The 24,550-nt window shown below is 42.6% G+C and overlaps 2 protein-coding genes across 15 annotated transcripts in view; one reads left to right on the forward strand and one right to left on the reverse strand.

The window, feature by feature from the left end:
• The window catches only part of WWP2 (WW domain containing E3 ubiquitin protein ligase 2), a 182,765-nt gene that overhangs the window by 151,427 nt on the left and 6,788 nt on the right, over positions 1-24,550 (reverse strand). For 5 of the 14 annotated variants that reach the window (XM_081512588.1, XM_081512590.1, XM_081512587.1 and 2 more), the window contains exons 2-4: positions 9,164-9,256; positions 4,348-4,685; positions 3,328-3,360 (exon numbers count right to left, since the gene is read on the reverse strand). The gene's annotated coding sequence lies outside the window, so the exon portion shown is untranslated. Of the gene's footprint in view, positions 1-3,327; positions 3,361-4,347; positions 4,686-9,163; positions 9,257-9,734; positions 9,891-14,699; positions 14,806-24,304; positions 24,420-24,550 lie in introns of all 14 variants that reach the window. The other 9 variants (XM_081512580.1, XM_081512595.1, XM_081512585.1 and 6 more) reach the window with 4 other exon arrangements.
• Positions 43-10,288, forward strand: NOB1 (NIN1 (RPN12) binding protein 1 homolog). Its single transcript, XM_081512648.1, has 9 exons — positions 43-137; positions 259-391; positions 3,251-3,381; positions 5,225-5,296; positions 5,507-5,635; positions 5,727-5,927; positions 6,547-6,644; positions 7,801-7,945; positions 9,687-10,288. The coding sequence occupies exons 1-9, from the start codon at positions 75-77 to the stop codon at positions 9,954-9,956; spliced, it is 1,242 nt and encodes a 413-aa protein (XP_081368774.1). The 5' UTR covers positions 43-74; the 3' UTR covers positions 9,957-10,288.

Consider the following 24,550-nt stretch of genomic DNA (forward strand, 5'->3'; position numbering starts at 1 on the left):
CCCAGAGGCCCGGATTGGTACGGAGCGACGGGGAAGCTCCGCGCGCATGCGCGGTGTGGCCTCGTTGGGCCAACATGGCGCCAGTGGAGCACGTTGTAGCGGATGCCGGGGCGTTTCTGCTGGATGCGGCTCTGCAGGTACAGGGTGCTCCTGTGGAGAGGAGCGGGGTCTGGGCTGGTTGCCCCTGAAGGAGGGTGGGAAGTCCGGCAGCACGTTGCATGGTGCGGGCTGGTGCGAACTGGGCTGGTCTCCCCGCAGGACATCGGGAAGAACATCTACACCATCCGGGATGTGGTCAGCGAGATTCGGGACAAGGCCACGCGCAGGCGGCTCGCCGTGCTGCCCTATGAGCTGCGTTTCAAGGAGCCCTTCCCTGAATACGTGCGACTGAGTGAGTACCTCTGCACGATGTTGATGGTGAAGCTGGGTCCAAGGTTGCTGACTGAGCCTGCTCTGGTGCTAGTTGGAGCCTGGTTACTTTATCAGAGTTGGTTTAGAAACCCCACGATCAAGATCGTGGTGGCAGAGAGGCTTCCTGGGTCATGAGTCAACCAGGCCTTGCTGCTTACTAGCTATGTGCCCTTGGGTGTATCACTCAGTCTGTAGGCGTCAGTTTCCTCATCTGTAAAATGGGATTAACAGTAGTACCTATGCGCGCTGTTGTTGGGAGCATTAAAGGAAGAATAATGTCACTCAGCACAGTGTCCAGCGTTTTGTAAATATTAAAATTGTTTGGGTTAAAAATAGAAGTTCTGCCCTGGAAAGGACCTAGGTGGTTGAAAGTGTTTTAGGGTTTAAAGGCTGATAATGGAGATGATGTTACCTACGCTACTTGTGACTTCTTCAGCTTTCTCTAACATACTGGCTTTGTGATCTTTGACAAGTTGCTTAATCTTTCTGAGGAAATACTAATAGTATTTACTTCCCAAGATTTGGCTAAAGCAGTCCCACACCTAGGGATATATTGAGACAAAGCTATAGTAATTCACAAAGATACATGCACCCCTATATTCATAGCAGCACTATCCACATTTGCCAAGACATGAAAACAACCCAAATGTCTATTGACTGATGAATGGATAAAGAAGATATGGTAGAGATATACAGTGAAATACTACTCAGCCATAAAAAAAGAACAAAATAATGTCATTTGCAGCAACATGCATACAACTAGAGATTGTACTAAGAAAGACAAATACCATATGATATTACTTACATGTGAAATCTAAAATATGACACAAATGACCTATCAGAAACAGAATCACAGGCATAGAGAATAGACTTTTGGTTGTCAAGAGGGAGGTAGTTGAGGGAGGGAGGTTGGGGTTATTAACAGATGTAAGCTTTTATATATAGACTGGATAAACAACAAGGTTCTACTGAATAGCACAGAGAACTATATTCAATATCCTATAATAGACCATAATGGAAAAGAACATTCTTAAAAAGAATATATATGTATAAATGTATAACTGAATCACTTTTTTGTACAGTAGCAATTAACAAACATTGTGAATCAGCTATATTTCAATTTGAAAAATTTTTGTAAAGATTTGACTGAAGGATAAAATGAAAAACTTTTAACATAGCACCTGGTACATAGTACCCAATAAATTTTAGCTGCTGTTAATTAATAGCTGCATTTTTAGGAAATGTGAGCTGTATACTTATTGTTTCTGGTGCTAATGTAGCAAACTAAGATCATAGCATCCGGTCCCATCACTTCATGGCAAATAGATGGAGAAACAGTGACTGGCTTTATTTTGGGGGGCTCAAATATCACTGCAGATGGTGACTGCAGCCATGAAATTAAAAGACACTTACCCCTTGGAAGGAAAGTTATGACCAACCTAGACAGCATATTAAAAAGCAGAGACATTACTTTGTCAACAAAGGTCCGTATAGTCAAGGCTATGGTTTTTCCAGTAGTCGTGTATGGTTGTGAGAGTTGGACTATAAAGAAAGCTGAGATGCTTTTGAACTGTGGTGTTGGAGAAGACTCTTGAGAGTCCCTGGGACTGCAAGGAGATCCAACCAGTCCATCCTAAAGATCAGTCCTGGGTCTTCATTGGAAGGACTGATGTTGAAGCTGCTGCTGCTGCTAAGTCGCTTCAGTTGTGTCCAACTCTGTGCGACCCCATAGATTGCAGCCCACCAGGGTCCTCCATCCCTGAGATTCTCCAGGCAAGAATACTGGAGTGGGTTGCCATTTCCTTCTCCAGTGCATGAAAGAGAAAAGTGAAGGTGAAGTCACTCAGTCATGTCTGACTCTTAGCGACACCATGAACTGTAGCCTACCAGGCTCCTCTGTCCATGGGATTTTCCAGGCAAGAGTACTGGAGTGGGGTGCCATTGCCTTCTCCGAATGTTGAAGCTGAAACTCCAATATTTTGGCCACCTGATGCAAAGAGCTGACTCATTCGAAAAGACCCTGATGCTGGGAAAGATTGAGGGTGGGAGAAGAAAGGGATGACAGAGGATAAGATGGTTGGATGGCATCACCAACTCAATGGACATGAGTTTGGGTAAACTCCGGGCGTTGGTGATGGACAGGGAGGCCTGGCGTGCTGCGGTTCATGGAGTCGCAAAGAGTTGGACTCGACTGAGCGACTGAACTGAACTGAATGTAGCAGAAGACATCTTTCTGTTAATGTGTCAAAATATTATTGTATATGTTTATTATTGATGTCTCAGGCGAATAACAACACAAGAGCTGGAGATAACTTTGTGTTAAATAGGGATGTGGGTTTTCTTGTTGGGGTGGGTTTACATACAAAAACTGTTCAGTATTTGTTACCCAGTATTTTTGTCTCATCATAGACAATAATTATTGGTTGAATCACCTTTCCATTCCCACTTTGAACTGTGATCATCTATTCTATTAAAAAAGATTGTTAGAATCAGAGAACTTTATTGCTGAGGGAGGAGAGACTTTCTATTCTAATATAATACCAGAGCCTAGAAAAGGAACTCTCATCATTTGCAAATATTATACTAACTTTCAATGGTTTTCTATTAACTTTTTTCCTGTCCCTTCATCTGCATTCACTAAGGACGTTACAGTAAACCTAACTGGCATAAATCTTGAAAGATACAAATGTCTCAGTTCTGAGTAGAAAAAGATCAGGAGATGAATGAATGAGGTGTTTTTGGGGATACTGATCCAAAGTTCTTTTCATACTTTCATTACAGTTACCCAAAGTCATATGGCTCTTTGCTTTTAACTGAAGTTTGGAATCTCTTTTTACAGTGACTGAGTTTTCAAAGAAAACTGGAGACTATCCTAGCCTTTCTGCTACAGATATCCAAGTACTGGCACTTACTTACCAGCTGGAAGCAGAATTTGTTGGGGTGTCTCACCTAAAACAAGAACCAGAGAAGGTAAATTAGAAGGATTGTTGGTTTCATCCATTTTTGCTTTTTTATTATGAGAACTATCAGATGTACAGAAGTAGAGGGAGTGATATAATGGACCCAGTGTCCCCACCATTCCGCCCCCATGGTTATCAACTCATCATCTGTCTGTTTTCACCTCTACCCATCTGTACTCATCTCTAGCCGTGAGCATTTTGAATTCAGACATCTTATTTCACTGATAGATGTTTCTTGGTGTGTCTCGAAAGAGATAAGTTATTTCTTTTTAAAAAATAACCACAAAATCAATATTATACCTACACAAAATTAATAGCAATTCCCTGGTATCATCAAATATCCAAATGTGTGTTTGTTCACATTTCTTTCTTTTTTTTTTTTAATATTTATTTATTTATCTGGTTGTGCTGGGTCTTAGTTGCGGCATGTGGGCATGTGGGATCTTAGTTCCCCAACCAGGGATCAAACCTGTCTCCCTTGCACTGCAAGGTAGATTCTTAACCACTGGACCACTAGGGAGGTCCCCACATTTCTTAATTATTTTATCAGTTTTTAAAAGTTTATTTGTTTGAATCAGGATCCAGATAAGGTTTATACATTATAGTTAGCAAATGTGTCTCCATCTTGACCTGTAAGGTCTTGGTGAAATTTAAAAATGCCGAAAGAGGAACTTTCCTGGTGGTCCAGCGGCTAAGACACCAAATTCCCAATGCAGCGGTCCCAGGTTCAATCTCTGGTTAGGGAACTAGATCCCACATGCTGCACCTAAGCAAGTTTGTATAATGTAACTAAAAGATCTTGTATGCCAAAGCTAAGACCTAGCACAGCCAAGTAAATTTTTTTTTTAATTTAAAAATGCAGAAAGAGTAAAAATCGACTATATGCTCACTACTTTTGAAAAAATAGAATTCTTTTCCAGAAACAAGCAAGAAAGAACACCAAAAATGCTTACCATTTTTTTCAACTCTTACTAACCTTCAAAATTCTGGGTTCCTGTTGTGCTTTGATGGATTTGTCCAGTTGGTTAAGTTGAAGAGATTAATGGTTTTGTCCCTGGGCCTCACTGACTGTTTCCAGGCCAGAGGATTTTGGAAGATAGATAGTTTATACTATAATAAGTAATTTCAACTAGTGTTTACAAAGAAGTACGTGATCTCCACTGTCTAAAGTCATCAAAACTAGTAGACTCTTTTGACTACTCCACTGGAGTGGACTGATGTTCCTGTTCTAGTTGGAACCGCCTTCACTTGTTCTCCAATCCAAAAAGTTGAGAGGTTTAGAGTCCTCCAATCCGAAAAGCCTGAAAGTGATGCCTAAAGTACAGAATTCTGAGTGTCACCAGAATGTTTTGAGGGGATGGGGAGTCAAGGGGATAGTTTTACATAAAGGCTGACTTTGTGGCTGAGCTGGGTTTCTGTTTTGGCATCTGTCAACTTGAGATTCCTAAAAACCACCCTTTCCTGCAGTCTTTTGGGCAGGAGTTAACCTGTTTTGTATCAGAAGCTTTAAAACTGCCTGTCTCTTGACCCAGCAATTCCACTTTTAGGCATTTATCCTAAGGATGCAACTAAAGATACTTCCAAGTTTTATACATAATGATGTTCATTAAAGCTTTATGTCTAGGGCCAAAAAAGAAACATCCTAAAATGGTTATTTGGTGGTAGTGGAATCCCTGAATAAGTCTTCATATGTATTTTTATGTTTCCCACTTTTTAAAAAACATTGACTAAATCTTTTTATTTCGATAACCAGGGGGAAATACTTTGTTTTCCGTTTTTTTTAATTACTCTTCCATGTTGAATTTTCAACCTGTATTTCTTTGCTCAGTGCTGTCTCTTTTTCCTTTTTAAAGGTTAAAGTGAGTTCATCGATTCAGCACCCGGAAACTCCTCTGCACATTTCTGGTTTCTATCTGCCCTCAAAGGTAATTTCTGAGACAGGCCAGGCTCTTCATGCTTTTTTCTGCTCCATGTCAGATCGCCACAAATTGTGTGATTCCAGGGAACCAAATTTATCCTTAGAGATGCTGCAGTATGTCCAGCCCTGTCTGATCTGACTTGTACATTGTATATCATTTCATCTATAACTCTCTCTCAGTTTTCAGGTTTTAAAATTACTTTTCTTTTAATCTCAGCCTAAACCCCCACAAGGAACAGTAGAACACAGACACCCAGCCAGTGAGCCTGAGGACCTCGAGTTCAGTTCCTTCATGTTCTGGAGAAATCCTTTGCCTAACATTGATTGTGAACTGCAGGAGCTGCTGGTAAGGCCCTGCCTTATGATCTGATGATCACAGACTAGCATCTTCCAGCTGCACCCGTGGGCAGGGAGTTTGAATTTTATTAATGTTTCAGATGGATGGAGGTGAGGATGTTCCAAGTGAGGAGGAGGATGAAGAGAATGGACTTGAAGAAAGAAAGGACCAAGACAGTGATGACGACGGGGGCGGGTGGATAACCCCCAGCAACATCAAGCAGATCCAGCAGGAGATGAAGCAGTGTGCTGTCCCCAAGGACGTGCGGGTTGGCTGTGTGACTACAGACTTCGCCATGCAGGTGGGTGGAGTGGGTATCTGTTGGCCTGGGCTCAGTGTCATACCTGTTACGGGCAGTGGTCCCTCGGAGGTTGGAAATGAGGTGTGCACAACTGTTGTATAATGCTTCTTTTCCTGGTTCTAGAAACTTGTCATGCTCTTTGGTAATTTACCGTTTTGCTTGGAGGTTGGGGAATCATAATATATTGACAAAATAATAGTACATTACATTTCTAATGTCCAACATTCACAATCTGTTGCTGTTTTTCTTTCAGTGTGTGTGATGTTCTGTGCTGTGTTCAGTATTTGGAGACTATAGAGGTTTCCAATCCAGAAATGAGAAATTTTTCTCTGATACAATGAATGTCTCTGTTAAGAGAGATTGCTTTAAAAAAAGAGATTACTCATGGGAGGTCTTGGCTAATTAATGCTCAGTCAGTGGCACTTGCCATCAGAAGAATCTGGGTCCTTGTTCTAGTTTACCTGTCTTGAGAGGCATCCTATGCTTGCTTTTCTTGAGCAGAAGCCTGTCATGAGCCAGACCAGGGTTTGTGAAGTTCTCTTAACTGTGATTATGCAGATGTTAAAGATAATGTCGGTTTTGCTCTGAGTTCGGTTCCCCATTAATGTGTTGGTTGCAGAACGTCCTGCTGCAGATGGGGCTGCATGTGCTGGCCGTGAATGGCATGCTGATCCGCGAGGCCCGGAGCTACATCCTGCGCTGCCACGGCTGCTTCAAGTACGTAGCCGGTAGTGTGGGCGCCAGTGCCCCTCTGTCGAACTCCCCTCTCTTCCTAAACCTTCAGTGGACTTCTTGAAGGGGGGCCTTGGCTTCTGTACAGGTGTTCCTTCCACCTCAGATTAGCCCCAGTGACAGATGGTTTCTTGCACAGAATAATTATTTCCTAGCTCCTGTTAAGAGACTTCAGGTCAGGGGCCTGGCTTCTCTGGCAGTTGCACGCAGCTCTTGTCTCCTAGCCCTGGGAACTGAGGGAGAATTCCTCAAGGACAGACACTAGGGCTCCTGCTTGGTCCTTGAGAGCAGCAGCTTCTGTTTAGAATCCACCATTGGAGAAGGCAATGGCACCCCACTCCAGTACTCTTGCCTGGAGAATCCCAGGGACGGCGGAGCCTGGTGGGCTGCCGTCTGTGTGGTCGCACAGAGTCAGACATGACTGAAGCGACTTAGCAGCAGCAGCAGCAGCATTGGGGCTTGAGAGGGTAGGAGAGCAGCAAGGCCTGGGGGTCGGCCTCAATGCCCACACCCATTCAACCATAACAGCTTCGATAGTGCTTCCTGTATGATTCATTAATAAATTCTCAGCATCTCCAGAGCCACCTCCTGGCATCATGCCCAGTGACATGACATTTGGGGCCAAGGTATTCAGTAATAGTTGTAATAATGTAATAGCATGCCCCTGGAGAAGAGGGCGGGGTGGTAAGAACACTGACTCTGGAGCCATATTCCTTGGGCGTATGCCTGCCTCTTACTGGCTCTGTGACCTTGAGCAGCTAGCTACCTTGCCTAGCCGCCATTTCCCCACCTGTGAAATGGAGATATACCAGCCTCGTAGGGTTGTTTCCATGGTACGCTTGTAGCATAATGCCGGACAGAATTCGCTAAAGAGTTCACTGTCACCATAACAACATTCTGCTCAGTTTTCTTACTTACTACCTATGTCATTTTTTCTCTGGAACCGTAGGGCAGCAATGTGCATATGTCAGCAGCGTGATACAGCTGGGCAGCCCTGGTCCAGGATGGCAGTGCAGTTCAGCCTGTCCCCTTCCACTTCTCGTGCCTCCTCCTCCCCTGAGGCCCAAGACTCGCCTTGCACCCCGGAGACTGGGTTTGCTGCCTGAGGCTCCAGTGCAGTGAGTCTCCTTTGTGTCTGTAGGACGACGTCTGACATGAGCCGAGTGTTCTGTGCACACTGTGGAAACAAGACACTGAAGAAGGTGTCCGTGACCGTCAGCGATGACGGGACCCTGCACATGCACTTCTCCCGCAACCCGAAGGTGCTAAATCCTCGCGGCCTGAGGGTGAGTGGAATGGCTCCTGCTGCCCTGACGGCAGGGCCCAGGGTTGGGGAAGCTAGACCTCCTAGCATCAGGAGCAAAATGATCAGAGAGAAGAACAAACCCTCATGGTTTCTACAAGATAGTTCGTGAAAGCCTGTGATCCAGATGGGGAAGGCTCATGATTCAGCCTCCCCATGAGCTGTTTGAGGAGTTTGCAGTCTAAGAAGAAATCACCAGTAATTCCACACAATAAATTACATGTGGGGTCACAGAGAGGTCGTTGTAAGGTGGTGGAGGTTGGCTGTGTGCAGGAGTTTGAGGATGGGCAGAATTTCCAGAAGCTCCAAGAACCACAAGGGAAGGGGTGTGAAGTGCTCAGCACAAGAATTCTGGCTGGACACGCAGCCAAATGGATTTGTCTTGAGGAATCAGGAGAGAAGCGTTGAGAGACCAGCAGGTATGCCTGGCTGACCCAGGACTGAGTTCTCTAGGCAGATGCCACTAACTTGAGAAGGGTTGTTCATTTTTAAACTTTCTATTCTGAAATGATTTTAGATTTATAGAAAAGTTGCCAAAAAATAGTACAAATTCCCATTTTACTTTTCACTTAAATTTCCCAATTCAATCATTTACTACATTTGCTCTGTCATTTATATATATTTTTTCTTTTCCCCTAAAAACCATCTGAGAGTAAAGGCTACCTGATGCCCTTTGGCCCCTAGATACTTTGGTGTGTGTTTCCTGAAACAAGGACTTTGTCTTTCACACCCACTGTACAATTACTGAAACAAAGAAGTTAACATTACTTCAGTACTACTGTCCTGGCTTCCCAGATGGCACTAGTGGTAAAGAATCGGTCTGCCAGTGCAGGAGATGGTAAGAGATGCAGGTTCGATCCCTGGGTCAGGGATATCCCCTGGAGTAGGAAGTGGCAACCCACTCCAGTATTCTTGCCTGGAGAATCCCATGGACAGAGGAGCCTGGTGGGCTACAGTCCACGGAGTCACAAAGAGTCGGACACAACTGAGCGACCTAGCATGCAGTACTGCTGTCTACGGGTCATATTCAAACTTTGACACAGATTTCCTTTACAGCAAAAGAAGAAAAGGGTTAGGATCACACGTTGTGTTTGTCATGTCTCTTTAAAACTGAAGTAGTTTGTCAAGTCTGTTGTCTTTCACACCTTGACATTTTTAAATGGTTTTAAAGAGTTAAAAGCAGTTCCTTAACATCCCTTACCTTGGGATTGTCTGCTGTTCTTCCTGCTTAGATCCAGGCTGTGCAGTGTTGGCAGGAACACCCAGAAGTGATGCTGGATCTTCCCAGTGCATCCTGTCAGGGGGTAAATGATAACTAGTTGTCCAGTTTACTGGTGATAATAACTTTGATCACTTAGTTAAGGCAGTTTCTTATGTAATGCCAATATAATTAACTAAAACTTAGATGAGCAAATTTCCCGTAAGGTTATTATTTGTAATTAATAAGTAACTTAGAGAAAGTTAGTCTGAGGTCTGCAGTCTTTCTTTAGCTGAGAGTATGTAGTCAGAATACCGCTTTGGGTTTTGCATCTGTGAGGTGAGGTGAGGCTCAAGTGGGAAGATGCGTGTCAGGGGCTTAGTGCACAGCAGGCAGTGGTGATAGACTCCACTGGTGTCGTCGGCCTGCGTGCAGAGTTATCAGGTGAGTATCAGGTTAGCAGGATCTGGTGTGTATGACTATGAATCCCCGTCCTTCTAACGGCCTTTCCCCTTCTTGTTTGCAGTACTCTCTCCCCACTCCCAAAGGGGGCAAGTACGCCATCAACCCCCACCTGGCCGAGGATCAGCGCTTCCCTCAGCTGCGACTCTCCCGAAAGGCCAGGCAGAAAACCGACGTGTTTGCCCCTGACTACATAGCTGGGGTGTCTCCCTTTGCAGAGAATGACATCTCCAGCCGCTCAGCCACCCTGCAGGTCCGAGACAGCACCCTGGGAGCCGGGAGGAGACGGTTAAATCCCAATGCTTCCAGAAAGAAGTTTGTGAAGAAAAGGTGAAGCATGAGCTCCACAGGCAAACTGGATGGCTGCCCAGAAGACCCTGTCTCAGGTCCCCTACTGTGCTGGCCCCTCAACTCCCTAGACACAGAGAAGGGGCCTGACTTCTCAGCGCTGCCTTGGGACTTGCTGTAGTGCCTCGGGTTGGGTTTATGGTGGAGCCTGGCCAACCCCTGACCTGTGCACATCCAGAGAACCGGGATTCCTGCCATGTTGAGGGAGTTTGATGAAAACAGAGCAAACAGTGCCTGGAACAGTTCTTCAACCTTTAAAGACAGGAACTTCTAAGTGGTAATATTTTTCTAATAAATGTGATTATAAGTTTTTGTGCATTTTCTTTTTTTCTTTAATTTGAGAGAAACACTTAAGGTGTGCACTCAAGGATCAAGCATTTAGGTTTTCTTTTTGCCAGAAAGTATACTAGGTACTAATTTTATTATTTTAAAAAAAAAAATTGTAGCTCTTAATTTTAACTCATTTTGAAATGTTTCAGTCATCCAGGAAAATACCTAGACTCTCCCATTGTTAACATTTCTTATTTGCTTTTCCCTTTCTTCACATACAAGCACACAAAATGTCTCTTAGGACAGTGATGTTCTTTTACATAACCACAGCACAGTGGTCAAATTCAGGAAATTTAACATGATACAATACTATTACCTAATACATAACACTTCAGATTTTACCAACTCGCCCCGATACTGTCCTTCATAACATTTTCCCCCAGATCTGAACAATCTCTCCGCCTTTGTCTTTTGTGAAGTTGACCTTTTTAATAGTATAAGCCAGGTTTTCAACATGCCCCTCTATTTGGGCTTGACAGGATGTTTCCTTGTAATTAGATGGAGGTGATCCACATGGGACAAGAAAGCTACATACATGATCATTGGTTCTCAGTGCATCACCCTAAATGATGGTAACAGATTACGTGGTAAATAAACCTGCCGAGTAGATTTCTTAAGTTCTTTACATTAACAGTGTATTCACAGAGTGCTAGCTTCAAAAGTTCGTTACATCAAGTTTTTCCCTGTATGGTTGTCTGTTTAGTATAAAGCTAATTGCTGCTGCTGATAAGTCACTCCAGTCGTGTCTGACTCTGTGCGACCCCATAGACGGCAGCCCACCAGGCTCCGCCGTCCCTGGGATTCTTCAGGCAAGAACACGAGTGGGTTGCCATTTCCTTCTCCAATGCATGAAAGTGAAAAGGGAAAGTGAAGTCGCTCAGTCGTGTCCGACTCTTTGCGACCCCATGGACTGCAGCCTACCAGGCTCCTCCCTCCATGGGATTTTCCAGGCAAGAGTACTGGAGTGGGTTGCCATTGCCTTGGGGGGGAACTTAAATTCAATTTAAGATATTTCCTTTCCTGTGTATTTTTTAAATATGAAAACTCAGTTTCAAAAGTAAAAACTATATAAACTAAACTATATGAAACAGAGGTGTGTGTAGAACTAGATGGCCTTTCCCTCTCATCCCCATTTCCTCTCTTCCTCTGGCTAATCCGTTTCATTTGTTTCTGACTTATCCTTGTGTTTTCTTTTGCAAAAAAGTGTGTGGGTATGTGTTACATTTTGGAAGACGCAAGGCAGTATTTCGTCCACTGCTCATATGCACACACACAGAACAGTACCTGGAACATGGTGGGTGCCCAATAAATACTTGTTGCATATATTTGGCATTTAATACTAGCTTTTTAAAAACGGATATATATATATAACCAAACTCACCACCTGCTACTCAAAAGTGTGTTGACTAGTTGGCCATGCATCACAACTTTCTACTGACTGATTAAGAGTTTCAATTGCTGAAGACAGAGCCATAATACTAGCTTGGTTGTGGAGGCCCTTTAGGGTTGTCTTTAAGTCATACAGTTTCACTCCTGGCCAACAGGAAGTAAAAGTGTTCATATTTACCCTTTCACTTGAAACAAAAAGAGAGCTAAAACACAGAAAATCACAGTATTCAGCTTCTGGAGGTCAAGCAGGTGATCCCCAAGAGAAGAGACAGGTGAGCTCCATAATTGCACTGGTTTGGTATTTAGAGAATTTCCAGAAGGAAGAGGTGGACCAACAGTGCTGGGAGTCCAGGAGGGCCCAAACAAAGGAAAGGAGCAACCGTCACAGCGCTTGAGTGCATGCAAGCATTCCACGTCTGCAGAGGGGCCCCTGCAGACTGATGAGCACTTACATGAGGAGTTTCCTGAGGCTGGGGAAGGAAATACCCCTCCCCACCAAAACGAGATAATCCTCAAAGCTCACCCGAAGCCAGGGATGCTTCACACTCCCACTGTACAGAGTGGAAAACTTCCTAATTCACAGGCATCAGGCAGGTACTCCAGATCAGGAAACAATTATTTTCCAGACTAAAGGCTACTCTGGTCTCACCCAACAAAGCCAACCTTGCAAGAATCCTACTCCTAGTTCAATGCCAAAACCAGTCTTGTGGCCCCACCCAATCCCACTGGAACAAGAAATAATCCCTGGGACTTCCCCACTGGTCTAGTGCACCTGCCAATGCAGAGGACATGGGTTTGATCCCTCGTTTGGGAACTAAGACACCACAAGCTTTGCGGCAAGTGAAATTCCGTGTCTCAACTAGAGAGCCCACGCACCCCAACCACTGAGACTGCCTGCTGCAACTAAGACCAGACATGGCCAAAAATAATTTTTTTTAAAGAGAAAGTTCAGTGTTCTCACATTTTCAAAACACTCTCCCAAGGAAGCAGTATTATCCTAATTCATAGCCAAGCAGCAACAGTCTGGGGGATCTAGAAGAATACCCCATATACATTATTAGCAATGACCCGAGTTTGATCCCTGAGTCAGGAAGATGCCTTGGAGAAGGAAATAGCAACCAACTACAGTATTTTTTCCTGGAAAATCCCACGGACAGAAGAACCTGGCAGGCTACAGTCCATGGGGTCACAAGAGTTGGACACAACTGAGCAACTAAACCTACCTACCTACCCCGGTATTTATGGACAGGAAGGAATCTGGAGTGGAAACATTCAACATGTCCACATCACTATGTTTTTGTGTTCATGTATTTGGAGGTAAATTCTTATAAATGAAACCTTTTGTGTAAGTAAGACTGATGAAACTAGTTCTGTGAAGCACAGTGACATTGTGCATGTTTACTAACAGCTGCTTATACCTCTTCAGACACTGGGTGTTCTCTTTCTACACTGTTCATGAAGCTCAGTGCCTGGATCTTGAATGATATTCAACAAATGCTTGTGGAGCTGAATATATGACTCAGACCACTTTGGAGAAGATAATTCAAGAGGCTAGAAATACTTTTTCAAAAGTTTTCTTTTAATTTTCTCATGGAAAAAACAAATGAGTTCCCCATCCTGAAGGTGTTTGTGCAAAAGCTCAAGAGTTACTAGTGATGTGAAAAAAAATCAAGCATTGAAAATGGGTCCCCAGGACATCTCTGGCAGTCAGTGGCTAAGACTGCACTCTTAGTGCAGGGGGACCAGGGTTTGAACCTAGCTCCCAGATGCGTCAACTAAGAGCTCGCATGCCACAACATGCTGCAAGGAAGATTAAAGATTTCATTTGCCACAACTAAGACCCAGCACAGCAAAATAAACAATTTTTTATAAAAGGAAAGAAAAAAAAGAAATGGGTCCCTTCTATACTTTATGTTCTCTGATCTATCAGGGACCAAAACTCAATTTGCTACATCAGATAAAATTTCTTCACAACACATGCATGCCATTTGAAGAGAAATTTCACTAACCAGGGAAGGTCTAAGTCCAACAGAAGATGACCTACTTCACACAATATGTAACAGGACAAAATTCCAGCAAGTCACACAGGAACACAGGGAGTCCAACATAACAGTGTGTGTTCTGTGCAGCAGTGATTGTGACTGTGAGACAGGAGGGCAAAATGGGATGGGGCTTAAAGTAGAAGAACCATCTCTCTCCTAATACCAAGGACCTATTCCCTCCACGGATACTTGGCTGGTAGCCATGGGAACCACTGAGGACAAGAGACGCCTGGCTCCCCAGACAGGCCCAAACATGGCTCTGAGCTGCTGTGCTAAGTCCATCACCTGCAGCTGGAAAAAACCAAGAGGACTTTGGGGACTTCTGAATGCAGGGCCTTGGCAGGTGACTAATGAGGCTGTTTGTGTTCTTTCATCGAGAGAAGGATGGGGGACTCCTGAGGGTTCTGCCCCTGCTTCTTATTTCTAGATAACAAAGACAATCAACAAAGCTTCTTACAGCTCCATGGTGCTGGCGTACTCCCTGGGGATGCAGGGAAGGCCCTGAGGACACTGTTTTCAGTTGATACACAATGCCCAGTACATACCTACACCTGGGACAGAGGCCTGCTTGGCGAAAATCATGGGAAGTGTACAATCTTAAACTGACAGCAAATTAAAGCTAGAGAGACCTTTAAGACAATGCAGCCCCAACCTGTATTTTTACAGATAAGGCAAACAGGGTGCAGAGAGACAAGCATTGGCAGCTGACCTGGAGCTAGACTCAGGAATTTTGACTCTAACTCTGGTAACAAGGAGATAGAAGCTGGCTCTGGAGTCCGAGAGCCTGAGGTCAAATTCTGGACTACACCACTGACAAGCTGTATAGCCACGGACAAGCTGGTAATCACTTGGTGTCTGTGCCTCATCTGTAAATGGGGGGATTTATTCCTGACCTCATGGTTTTGGGAGTTTCTCAAATGTTAAACATAGAGTTATTAGCAATTCTATACCTATTCATATATACTTACCCAAGAGAAATAAAAAACATATGTCCACACAAAGACTTGTGTACAAATGTTTATAGTAGCATTACTCATGATAGCCAGAAGTGGAAACAACACAAATGTCCTTCAGCTGAATGAATAAACAAATGAATGAATAAACAATGTTAATGAATGAATAAACAAAATGTGGTTTATCCACACAATGGAGTATTATACAGTCATAAAAAGGAAGGGAGTACTGACATGGATGCGTAACAGAGAAAACAAACCTGATTCCATACTGAACCTATTTCTTTAGCTCTAATCTTTGCGCTCTGTTGCCTATGCTTAGTCATGCTGGCTCTGCACCTTTATAAATGAATATTGCCTATAGCCTGACATTTATAGGACAGCCCATTCTCAAGGCTCTGACCTTTAACACTTTCCCATTCATATATAAAGAAAAAAAAATCCCTGCAGAACAGAAAATAAAAATTGTCTTATTGGATGTTTATAGGAACACTGTGACTAGACCTCTGTGGACAGCTGCAAAAACAAAGGATTCCAGCACCAAAAGGTTTGCAACGATGAGCCACATCCCCTTCTCCTTTTAGCATAAAAGAAGCCTTAATTCTAACTTGGGTAAGATTGTTCTTTGGGACAGTATTCTACCATCTTCTGGGTCTGCTGGCTTTCTGAATAAAATCACTTTTCCTGCCCCAACAACTTGTCTCCCAATTTATTGACCTGTTGTGCAGCGAGCAGTACGAACTTGGACTCAGTAGCAGATGAACTTGAAAACATTATGCTAAGTGAAAGAAGCCAGTCTCAGAAGACCATATGATGATAGCATTTATAAGATGCCTGGAATGGCAAATCAGAAAGTAGATTACTGGTTGCCTAGCACCAAAAGTCAGGGACAGCCAGGGAAATGAGAGAGTGATTGCTGCTGTGTACCAGGTTTCTTTTGAAGGTCATAAAATGTTCTAAAATGACATTAATGTTCTCACTGCAAAACTCTAAAAACATACTAATAGCCATTGTATTAGCCACTTTAAATTGGCACATTTTATGGCTCATATATCTTAATAAAGCTGTTAAAAAATGAGTTATAATAACACTTCTCTCAAAGGGTTTCATTGGGAATTAACATGAACTAATACATATATAACTATATTTAGAACAGTCCTTGATGCATAGTAAGTCTTCAGTGATTGCATGATCATTATTTCCTACTCTACAGGGATGAAGGAATTAAACCTGTTGACTTTTCTTCCATGAAGGATAATGAAATTAGAAGAATTGTCCACTGATAAGCCTAGCATGGTATATTTTGATCATTTAGAAAAGCACAAATTAAAAAAAAAAGAAAAGCACAAATTAATACAATATGGTTTTCATAGTAATATTTAAATGTATATATTATATTTCATAGTAATATACAGAATAAGGGCATATGAGGCGGTTACCCCTATAGTGTTCATTTTGGTAAAATTTCAGAACACTGGGAATAAAAAGATCTCGGGTGCTTACAGAGAAAAATGTAAATGATCTACATCAAAATGATCACGAAGCAAAATTGTATCAGATTTTCCACGACAACCATAGAATTCTACACACAGCCAAATGGTCTGATATCTAACTAGATATATATATCTAACCAGATATATATCCAAAAATTTACCTTTCATTTATCCTTTCTGGGGAAACTACTGGAGAAAGTAATCCAGAGTGGGGTGGGGGAGAGTAAACAAAAGGGAAACAATTGGGATCTAACACAGGACAGAGGTAAAAAGAATCCCAGAAAGATAGCTGTGCAGCAAACCTCAGAGAGCGATCGGCCCAACGTGGAAGACAAGACATCCAGCATGCCTTTCTCCAACGACTAGAACTGGCAAGAAATCTGATGAATTTCACCAAGTTAAAAAATAGCATTCATGGTATGTATGCTATTTGCTTTTTTTACACATTAGATGGCATGGTTGGGAACCATGAGTGTTTGCAGTAGAGAAAAATCATGAAAAAAGAGAGGCAAATATTACTCTAGAAAGATATGAAGTTGTAGAAGAGAGGAAATGTAATCATAATTCATTGCTTGGTCTGTTGTCATAATAGCATAAATACTAAGTATTGATTTAGTCAGAGTTTTTTATATCACCATTTTGGAAAAATAGAAGGGAGAAAATGTGGAGTTGGCGGATATTGTCCAAGTATTCATCCTCATCTTTCATAATAGCAAGCCAATAAGTACTGTCTTAAAACAGGGGTCCCCCACTCCCAGACGCAGACTGCTCCCATCTGTGGTCTGTTAGGAGCCAGGCAGCAGAGCAGGTGGGAAGCAGCAGGTGAGAGAGCGAGGCTTCATGTGCCTCTCTCCCCATCACCAACATCGCTGAATCATCTCTGCCCCGGCCCGAATCTGTGGAAAAATTATCTTCTACGAAATCCATCCATAGTGCCAGAAACATTGTGGACCACTGTCTTAAAATGAAAAGTCACACACAAGACATTACTTTAAAACACGGCATACCACAAGGCATCAAGAATTTGGAAAAGGGTGTACTTCCCAGGTGGTCCAGTGGCTAAAATTCTGTGTTCTCAATACAGAGGGCCTGGGTTCGATCCCTGGGCAGGGAACTAGATCTCACCTGCTGCAATGAAGATCAAAGATCCTGGCATGTCCTAACTAAAACCCAGCACAACTAAATAAATAAAATGAACACTTCCTCAGCTGGACTGTCTCCATTTCAAGTGCTCAACAGCCACCCGTGGCATGTCACTACCTTGTTTGGGCAGCCCAGATACAGAAAATTCCATTGAACTGTGAGGTCTAGACCTTTAAAAAACAAAATCCTTTTAAAGCTAGTTTCACACCACTTTAAAAAAAGCCCAGATGAAATCCTCATGTCCCCCCAAAAACTCTTACTGAGTAGCAAACTCGCCATTAAACTCCCAAATCTGTATGCAGGTCAGGAAGCAACAGTTAGAACTGGAGATGGAACAACAGACTGGTTCCAAATAGGAAAAGGAGTACGTCAAGGCTGTATATTGTCACCCTGCTTATTTAACTTATATGCAGAGTACATCATGAGAAACACTGGGCTGGAAGAAACACAAGCTGGAATCAAGATTGCCGGGAGAAATATTAATAACCTCAGACATGCAGATGACACCACTCTTATGGCAGAAAGTGAAGAACTAAAGAGCCTCTTGATGAAAGTGAAAGAGGAGAGTGAAAAAGTTGGCTTAAAGCTCAACGTTCAGAAAACTAAGATCATGGCATCTGGTCCCATCACTTCATGGTAAATAGATGGAGAACAGTGGAAATGGTGGCTGACTTTATTTTTCTGGGCTCCAAAATCACTGCAGATCGTGACTGCAGCCATGAAATTAAAAGACACTTACTCCTTGGAAGGAAAGTTATGACCAACCTAGATAGCATATTAAAAAGCAGAGACATTAACTTTGTCAACAAAAGTCTGTCTAGTCAAGGCTATGGTTTTTCCAGTAGTCATGTATGGATGTGAGAGTTGGACTATAAAGAAAGCTGAGCACCGAAGAATTGATGCTTTTGAACTGTGGTGTTGGAGAAGACTCTTGAGAGTCCCTTGGACAGCAAGGAGATCCAACCAGTCCATCCTAAAGGAGATCAGTCCTGGGTGTTCATTGGAAGGACTGATGTTGAAGCTGAAACTCCAATACTTTGGCCACCTCATGCGAAGAGCTGACTCATTTGAAAAGACCCTGATGCTGGGAAAGATTGAGGGCAGGAGGAGAAGGGGACGACAGAGGATGAGATGGTTGGATGGCATCACCAACTCAATGGACATGGGTTTGGGTAGACTCTGCGACTTGGTGATGGACAGGGAGGCTTGGCATTCATGGGGTAGCAAAGAGTTGGACACGACTCAGCAACTGAACTGAACTGAACTGACTGAAACTGCACAACTCAGATGGGATTTGAACCCAGCCAAATCTGACTGGGACTTGAACCCTTGGGTTGGGACTTGAACCCACTGTCTTCTAGTGGGAGGGAGGCCTGGCATGCTGTGGTTCATGGGGTTGCAAAGAGTCAGGCATGACTGAGTGACTGAACTGAACTGAACCCCTTAAAACAGTTTTAATTCTTAACTATAACAAATAATCTTCTGTCACTTTTCATTTCTAGAAGAAATATTTTGAAACACTGTGTTTAATGGTTCTGGTGGTTACATTCTGATAATATGCTCTATTTCTTGGTTTATTAACTTTAGACGGTATCAGTATAAGTCATGCAGTATTTTAACTTATTTTTATTTATTATTATGATTATTGGCTGTGCCATGTAGCTTGTGGGATTTTAATTGCCTGACCAAGGATCAAACCAAGGCCCTCAGCAGTGAGAGAGTGGAGTCCTAACATCAGACTGCTAGAGAATTCCCTAAATCATGCAATATTTTATTTACTTTTTATTTATTCATTTATGGCCACATTATAAGGCATACAGGATCTTAGTTCCCTGACTGTGGAATCAAACCGGCTCTCCCTCCAGTGGAAGCTCGGAACCTTAACCACTGGACCATCAGGGAAGTCCTAATCATGCAATATTAAAAAAAAAAAAAATTAGTGAAGAAGAAAATCCAGGATGAAAAAAAATTAATACACTGAATTGTTTAAAATATGACAATAGCTTTTGCTATGTCCCACATCACCAAAACAATAAAGTTTCAGCTCTCCCAGAAACAGAACCTTATGGTAGTCAATCATGAATTGCCTGATTAGCACTAGTTAGATAAGCTGTATGACAGACACTTGCCATTTCCCAAAGGAAATAGCTATTAAGTGTAATTGCAATAACAAAATAAATGGAAAGCAAGTCAAAGAAACAGTTTCCAACATGGAGTCAGAACTGGCTTTTTCACTGCAACAAAATCATTCCACACCAAACTTAACGGCCCCCATTTCCACCCTTGAAGGAGGCCCATGTGTGGACACCTCCCATGTTGATGGGTCTCCAAGAGATTCTATGGTGAACTTTACCAGTTATTTCTTTAAATATCCAGTGGGAAACTAAAATCAAAATTAGTGAAAAACTGGGACTTCCCTGGTGGTCCAGTGGCTAAGACTCTCTGCTCCTAATGAAGGGGGCCTGGGTTTGATCCCTGGTCGGGGAGCTAGACCCCACTCACCCCAACTAAGAATTGGCATGCCACAACTAAGACTCAGCACAGCAAAATAAATAAATATTTTAAAAAAACAAACTGTTCTTACATTGCAAGTTGAGTTTTTATAAGAACTGAAAAGTACCTCTAGAAGCAATTCAAACCACACCTTTTCTTTCTTCCAATTCCAAACCTTTCCTATCCATCTTAAAAGGCTTGCTGATATTGTAAAACATTTGGACTTGGGGAACAGAAGTCTTTCTTGGTGAAACTTAAATTCTTCTTCCGTGCCATGTGAGATGTAAATGTTCTACCTGGTCTCCTCTAGAAACAAAGGTAATTCTTACCAGAAGGAGCGTGGGGGGAGGTGATTTGGAAATTAGTGTGTTAGTTGCTCAGTTGTGTCCGACTTTTTGCAAGCCCATGGACTGTAGCCCACCAGGCTCCTCTGTCTATGGGATTCGCCAGGCAAAAATACTCGAGTGGATTGCCATTCTCTTCTCCTGGGGATCGTCCTGACCCAGGGATTAAACCCTGGTCTTCTGCACTGCAGGCAGATTTGGAAATTAGGCCTGTGAAAAAATCTTAAAAATCTTCACCACAAATATTAGTGAAAAGCTTCAGTTATTGGAGAAGGAAAACTTTAGTCCATCTGCCAGAAATACAATTTGGATCCAACTGTTCTATTTTAAACTAGTGGATTTTGCATCATTGTACTTGTCCCAGATAAAAAATTGAAAAACAAAAGCCATAAGATCCTATTTGCATCTGTCTGCAGGTTTATGTGTGTCTATATGTTATAAATGAGTCATTCTTTTCTATCTCTAGAAGGTATTATTTATAAAGAGCTCTCTTCATATTCGGAGAAGGCAATGGCAACCCACTCCAGTACTCTTGCCTGGAAAATCTCATGGACAGAGGAGCCTGGTAGGCTGCAGTCCATGGGGTTGCCAGGAGTCGGACATGACTGAGCAGCTTCACTTTCACTTTTCACTTTCATGCATTGGAGAAGGAAATGGCAACCCACTCCAGTGTTCCTGCCTGGAGAATCCCAGGGACGGGGGAGCCTGGTGGGCTGCCGTCTATGGGGTCGCACAGAGTTGGACACGACTGAAGCGACTTAGCAGCAGCAGCAGCAGCTATTCATATTCATGTCATAAGAATAATCTTTGGTATATAAAAGCTAGTTTGTGTTTTGATGAAAACAGGCATGCCTTTACAGTTATCAAAATTAAATATAATACTTTTATTCTACCTAAGTTTATTAAAAGTCAAGTTAAGTTAATGTTAGGGCTTCCCAGGTGGCTCGGTGGTAAAGAATCCACCTGCCAATGCAGGAGACACAAGAGACACAGGTATGATCCCTGGGTCAGGAAGATCCCCTGGAGTAGGAAATAGCAACCCACTCTAGTATCTCCGCCTGGGAAACCCCAAGGACATAGAAGCCATCACAAAGAGTCGGACACAGCTGAGCATAGCACAAAAGAAGACCCCTATGTTCATCGCAGCATTATTTAAACAGTCAAAGCAAGGAAACAACCCAAATGCCCATCAACAGATGAACAGTTCAAGAAGATGCAGGGGTCTTCCCGTCTTCCCTGGTGGCTCAGTGGTAAAGAATCTGCCTGCCAATGAAGGAGACATGGGTTCCAATCCCCCTTCTGGGAAGATCCCACATGCCGCAGAGCAACTAAGACTGTGCTCTAGAGCCTGGGAACTGCAACTACTGAGCCCACAAGCCACAACTACTGAAGCCTGGGCACCCTAAAGCCTCTGCTTCACAACAAGGGAAGTCACCGCAGTAAGGTGCCTATACACCACAAGTAGAGAGAAGCCCTCGCTCCCTGCAACTAGAGAAAAACCAGTGCATCAGTGAAGATACAGCATAGCCAAAATGAATAAAAAAGATGTGTTCTATATATATACAATGGAATACTCATCAGCCATAAAAAAGAATGAAATAATGCCATTTGCACCAATGATTCTTATAAGTGAAGGAAGTCAGACAGCAAAAGACAAATATCACATGATACCACTTATGTAGAATCTAAAAAATAATACAAATGAACTTATTTACAAAACATAAATAGACTCCCAGATACAGAAAACAAACTTACAGTTACCAAAGGGAAAAACTAGGGAAAAAAAAGGGAAAAACTAGGAGTTTGGGGTTAGCAGATACAAATTACTATATATAAAATAGATAACCAACAAGGTCATACTGTATAGCACAGGGAACTATATTCAATATCCTATAATAAACTATAATGGAAAAGAATTTGAAAAAGTATAGACTGTATACACAAATTACTGAATCACTCTTCTGTACACCAGAAACTAACACAACATTGTAAATCAAGTACACTTCAATTAAAAAATTCTAAGTGGGGTCTTTTTTAAAAAATATTTATTTACTTGGTTGTGCCAGGTCTTAGTTGCAATATATGGGATCTAGCTCCCTGACCAGGGATTGAACCCAGGCCCCCTGCATTGGGAACAAAGAGTCTCAACCACTGGACCACCAAGGAGGTCCCTAAGTGGAGTCTTTTAAGTTCAAAAGTACTTTAAGGCTTTCCAAAAGGCCCCTGGAAAATCTAAAGGATTTGTCGCTCACCAGATAAGATGTGGAGCTAATTACATTTATTTGAGTTGTGATATTACTTGGTAAGCGTTATCAAAAAAAAAGAAGTGATGTTAAACCTTCTTAGATTACATTTGTATGATGCATGTTATTAATATAGGTGGTGTTTTAGAAATTCCGAGAAATTTGATATATCCCAACAGTTGAGCTATTTCAAATCCTCAAAGGTGATGCTGTGAAAGTGCTGCACTCGATATGCCAGCAAATTTGGAAAACTCAGCAGTGGCCACAGGACTGGAAAAGGTCAGTTTTCGTTCCAATCCTAAAGAAAGGCAACGCCAAAGAATGCTCAAACTACCGCACAATTGCACTCATCTCACATGCTAGTAAAGTAATGCTCAAGATTCTCCAAGCCAGGCTTCAGCAATACGTGAACTGTGAACTTCCAGATGTTCAAGCTGGTTTTAGAAAAGGCAGAGGAATCAGAGATCAAATTGCCAATATCCGCTGGATCATCGAAAAAGCAAGAGAGTTCAAGAAAAACATCTGTTTCTGCTTTATTGACTATGCCAAAGCCTTTGACTGTGTGGATCACAAGAAACTGTGGAAAATTCTGAAAGAGAAGGGAATACCAGACCATCTGACCTGTCTCTTGAGAAACCTGTATGCAGGTCAGGAAGCAACAGTTAGAACTGGACATGGAACAACAGACTGGTTCCAAATAGGAAAAGGAGTACGTCAAGGCTGTATATTGTCACCCTGCTTATTTAACTTATATGCAGAGTACGTCATGAGAAACGCTGGGCTGGAAGAAACACAAGCTGGAATCAAGATTTCCAGGAGAAATATCAATAACCTCAGATATGCAGATGACACCACTCTTATGGCAGAAAGTGAAGAAGAACTAAAGAACCTCTTGATGAAAGTGAAAGAGGGGAGTGAAAAAGTTGGCTTAAAGCTCAACGTTCAGAAAACTAAGATCATGGCATCTGGTCCCATCACTTCATGGGAAATAGATGGGGAAACAGTGGAAACAGTGTCAGACTTGATTTTTTGGGGCTCCAAAATCACTGCTGATGGTGATTGCAGCCATGAAATTAAAAGACGCTTACTCCTTGGAAGGAAGGTTATGGCCAACCTAGATAGCATATTGAAAAGCAGAGACATTACTTTGCCAACAAAAGTCCGTCTAGTCAAGGCTATGGTTTTTCCAGTGGTCATGTATGGATGTGAGAGTTGGACGGTGAAGAAAGCTGAGTGCCACAGAATTGATGCTTTTGAACTGTGGTGTTCGAGAAGACTCTTGAGAGTCCCTTGGACTGCAAGGTGATCCAATCAATCCATCCTAAAAGAGATCAATCCTGGGTGTTCATTGGAAGGACTGCTGTTGAGGCTGAAACTCCAATACTTTGGCCACCTCATGCGAAGAGTTGACTCATTGGAAAAGACCCTAATTCTGGGAAGGATTGGGGGCAGAAGGAGAAGGGGACGACAGAGGATGAGATGGTTGGATGGCATCACCAACTCAATGGACATGGGTTTGGGTGGACTCTGCGAGTTGGTGATGGACAGAGAGGCCTGGCGTGCTGCAATTCATGGGGTTGCAAAGAGTCGGACACGACTGAGCGACTGAACTGAACTGAGTATAATGTTATTAATCCTAATTCCAGTTATGATCTTAAAATTTGTATATCACATAAATGACCAAATTTCCTTGTTAATTCCACTGTAAAAAATTCTCATCAAATCTTTAATCATGGGCATTTTAGCGTCTTTTGGCTACAGACTACTACTGTTTTATTCTGATGCATTGCAAAAGCCAGATTCAAGAAAAGAGTGCTACCAAGAGCTTTTGATCACTGATACCCCTGTCAAATTACAAGGTGTTGAACCTTGGGTGCATATTTCACAACTGAAGAAGACTCTACCTGACATATGGTCCTGTGCAAACATTGGAGACCTCAAAATCAAATTGACTAGGAAGAGAAGTAGCCGACTGCAAGGTGGACTGTTTCCTCCTAAGATGTCGGGTCAAGAATATTTCTACAACAAAAAACCAAATAACCCAATCAAAAAATGGGCAGAAGTCCTAAAGAGTCTGTGTGTGCTCACACTATTTGCAGCAACACGGATGCAATCAGAGATTGTCATACTAAGTGAAGTAAGTCAGAAAG

This window comes from Giraffa tippelskirchi, chromosome 7 (genome assembly GCF_054371585.1).
Source record: "Giraffa tippelskirchi isolate mGirTip1 chromosome 7, T2T-mGirTip1v1.2.pri, whole genome shotgun sequence".
Classification (NCBI taxonomy): Eukaryota; Metazoa; Chordata; class Mammalia; order Artiodactyla; family Giraffidae; genus Giraffa; species Giraffa tippelskirchi.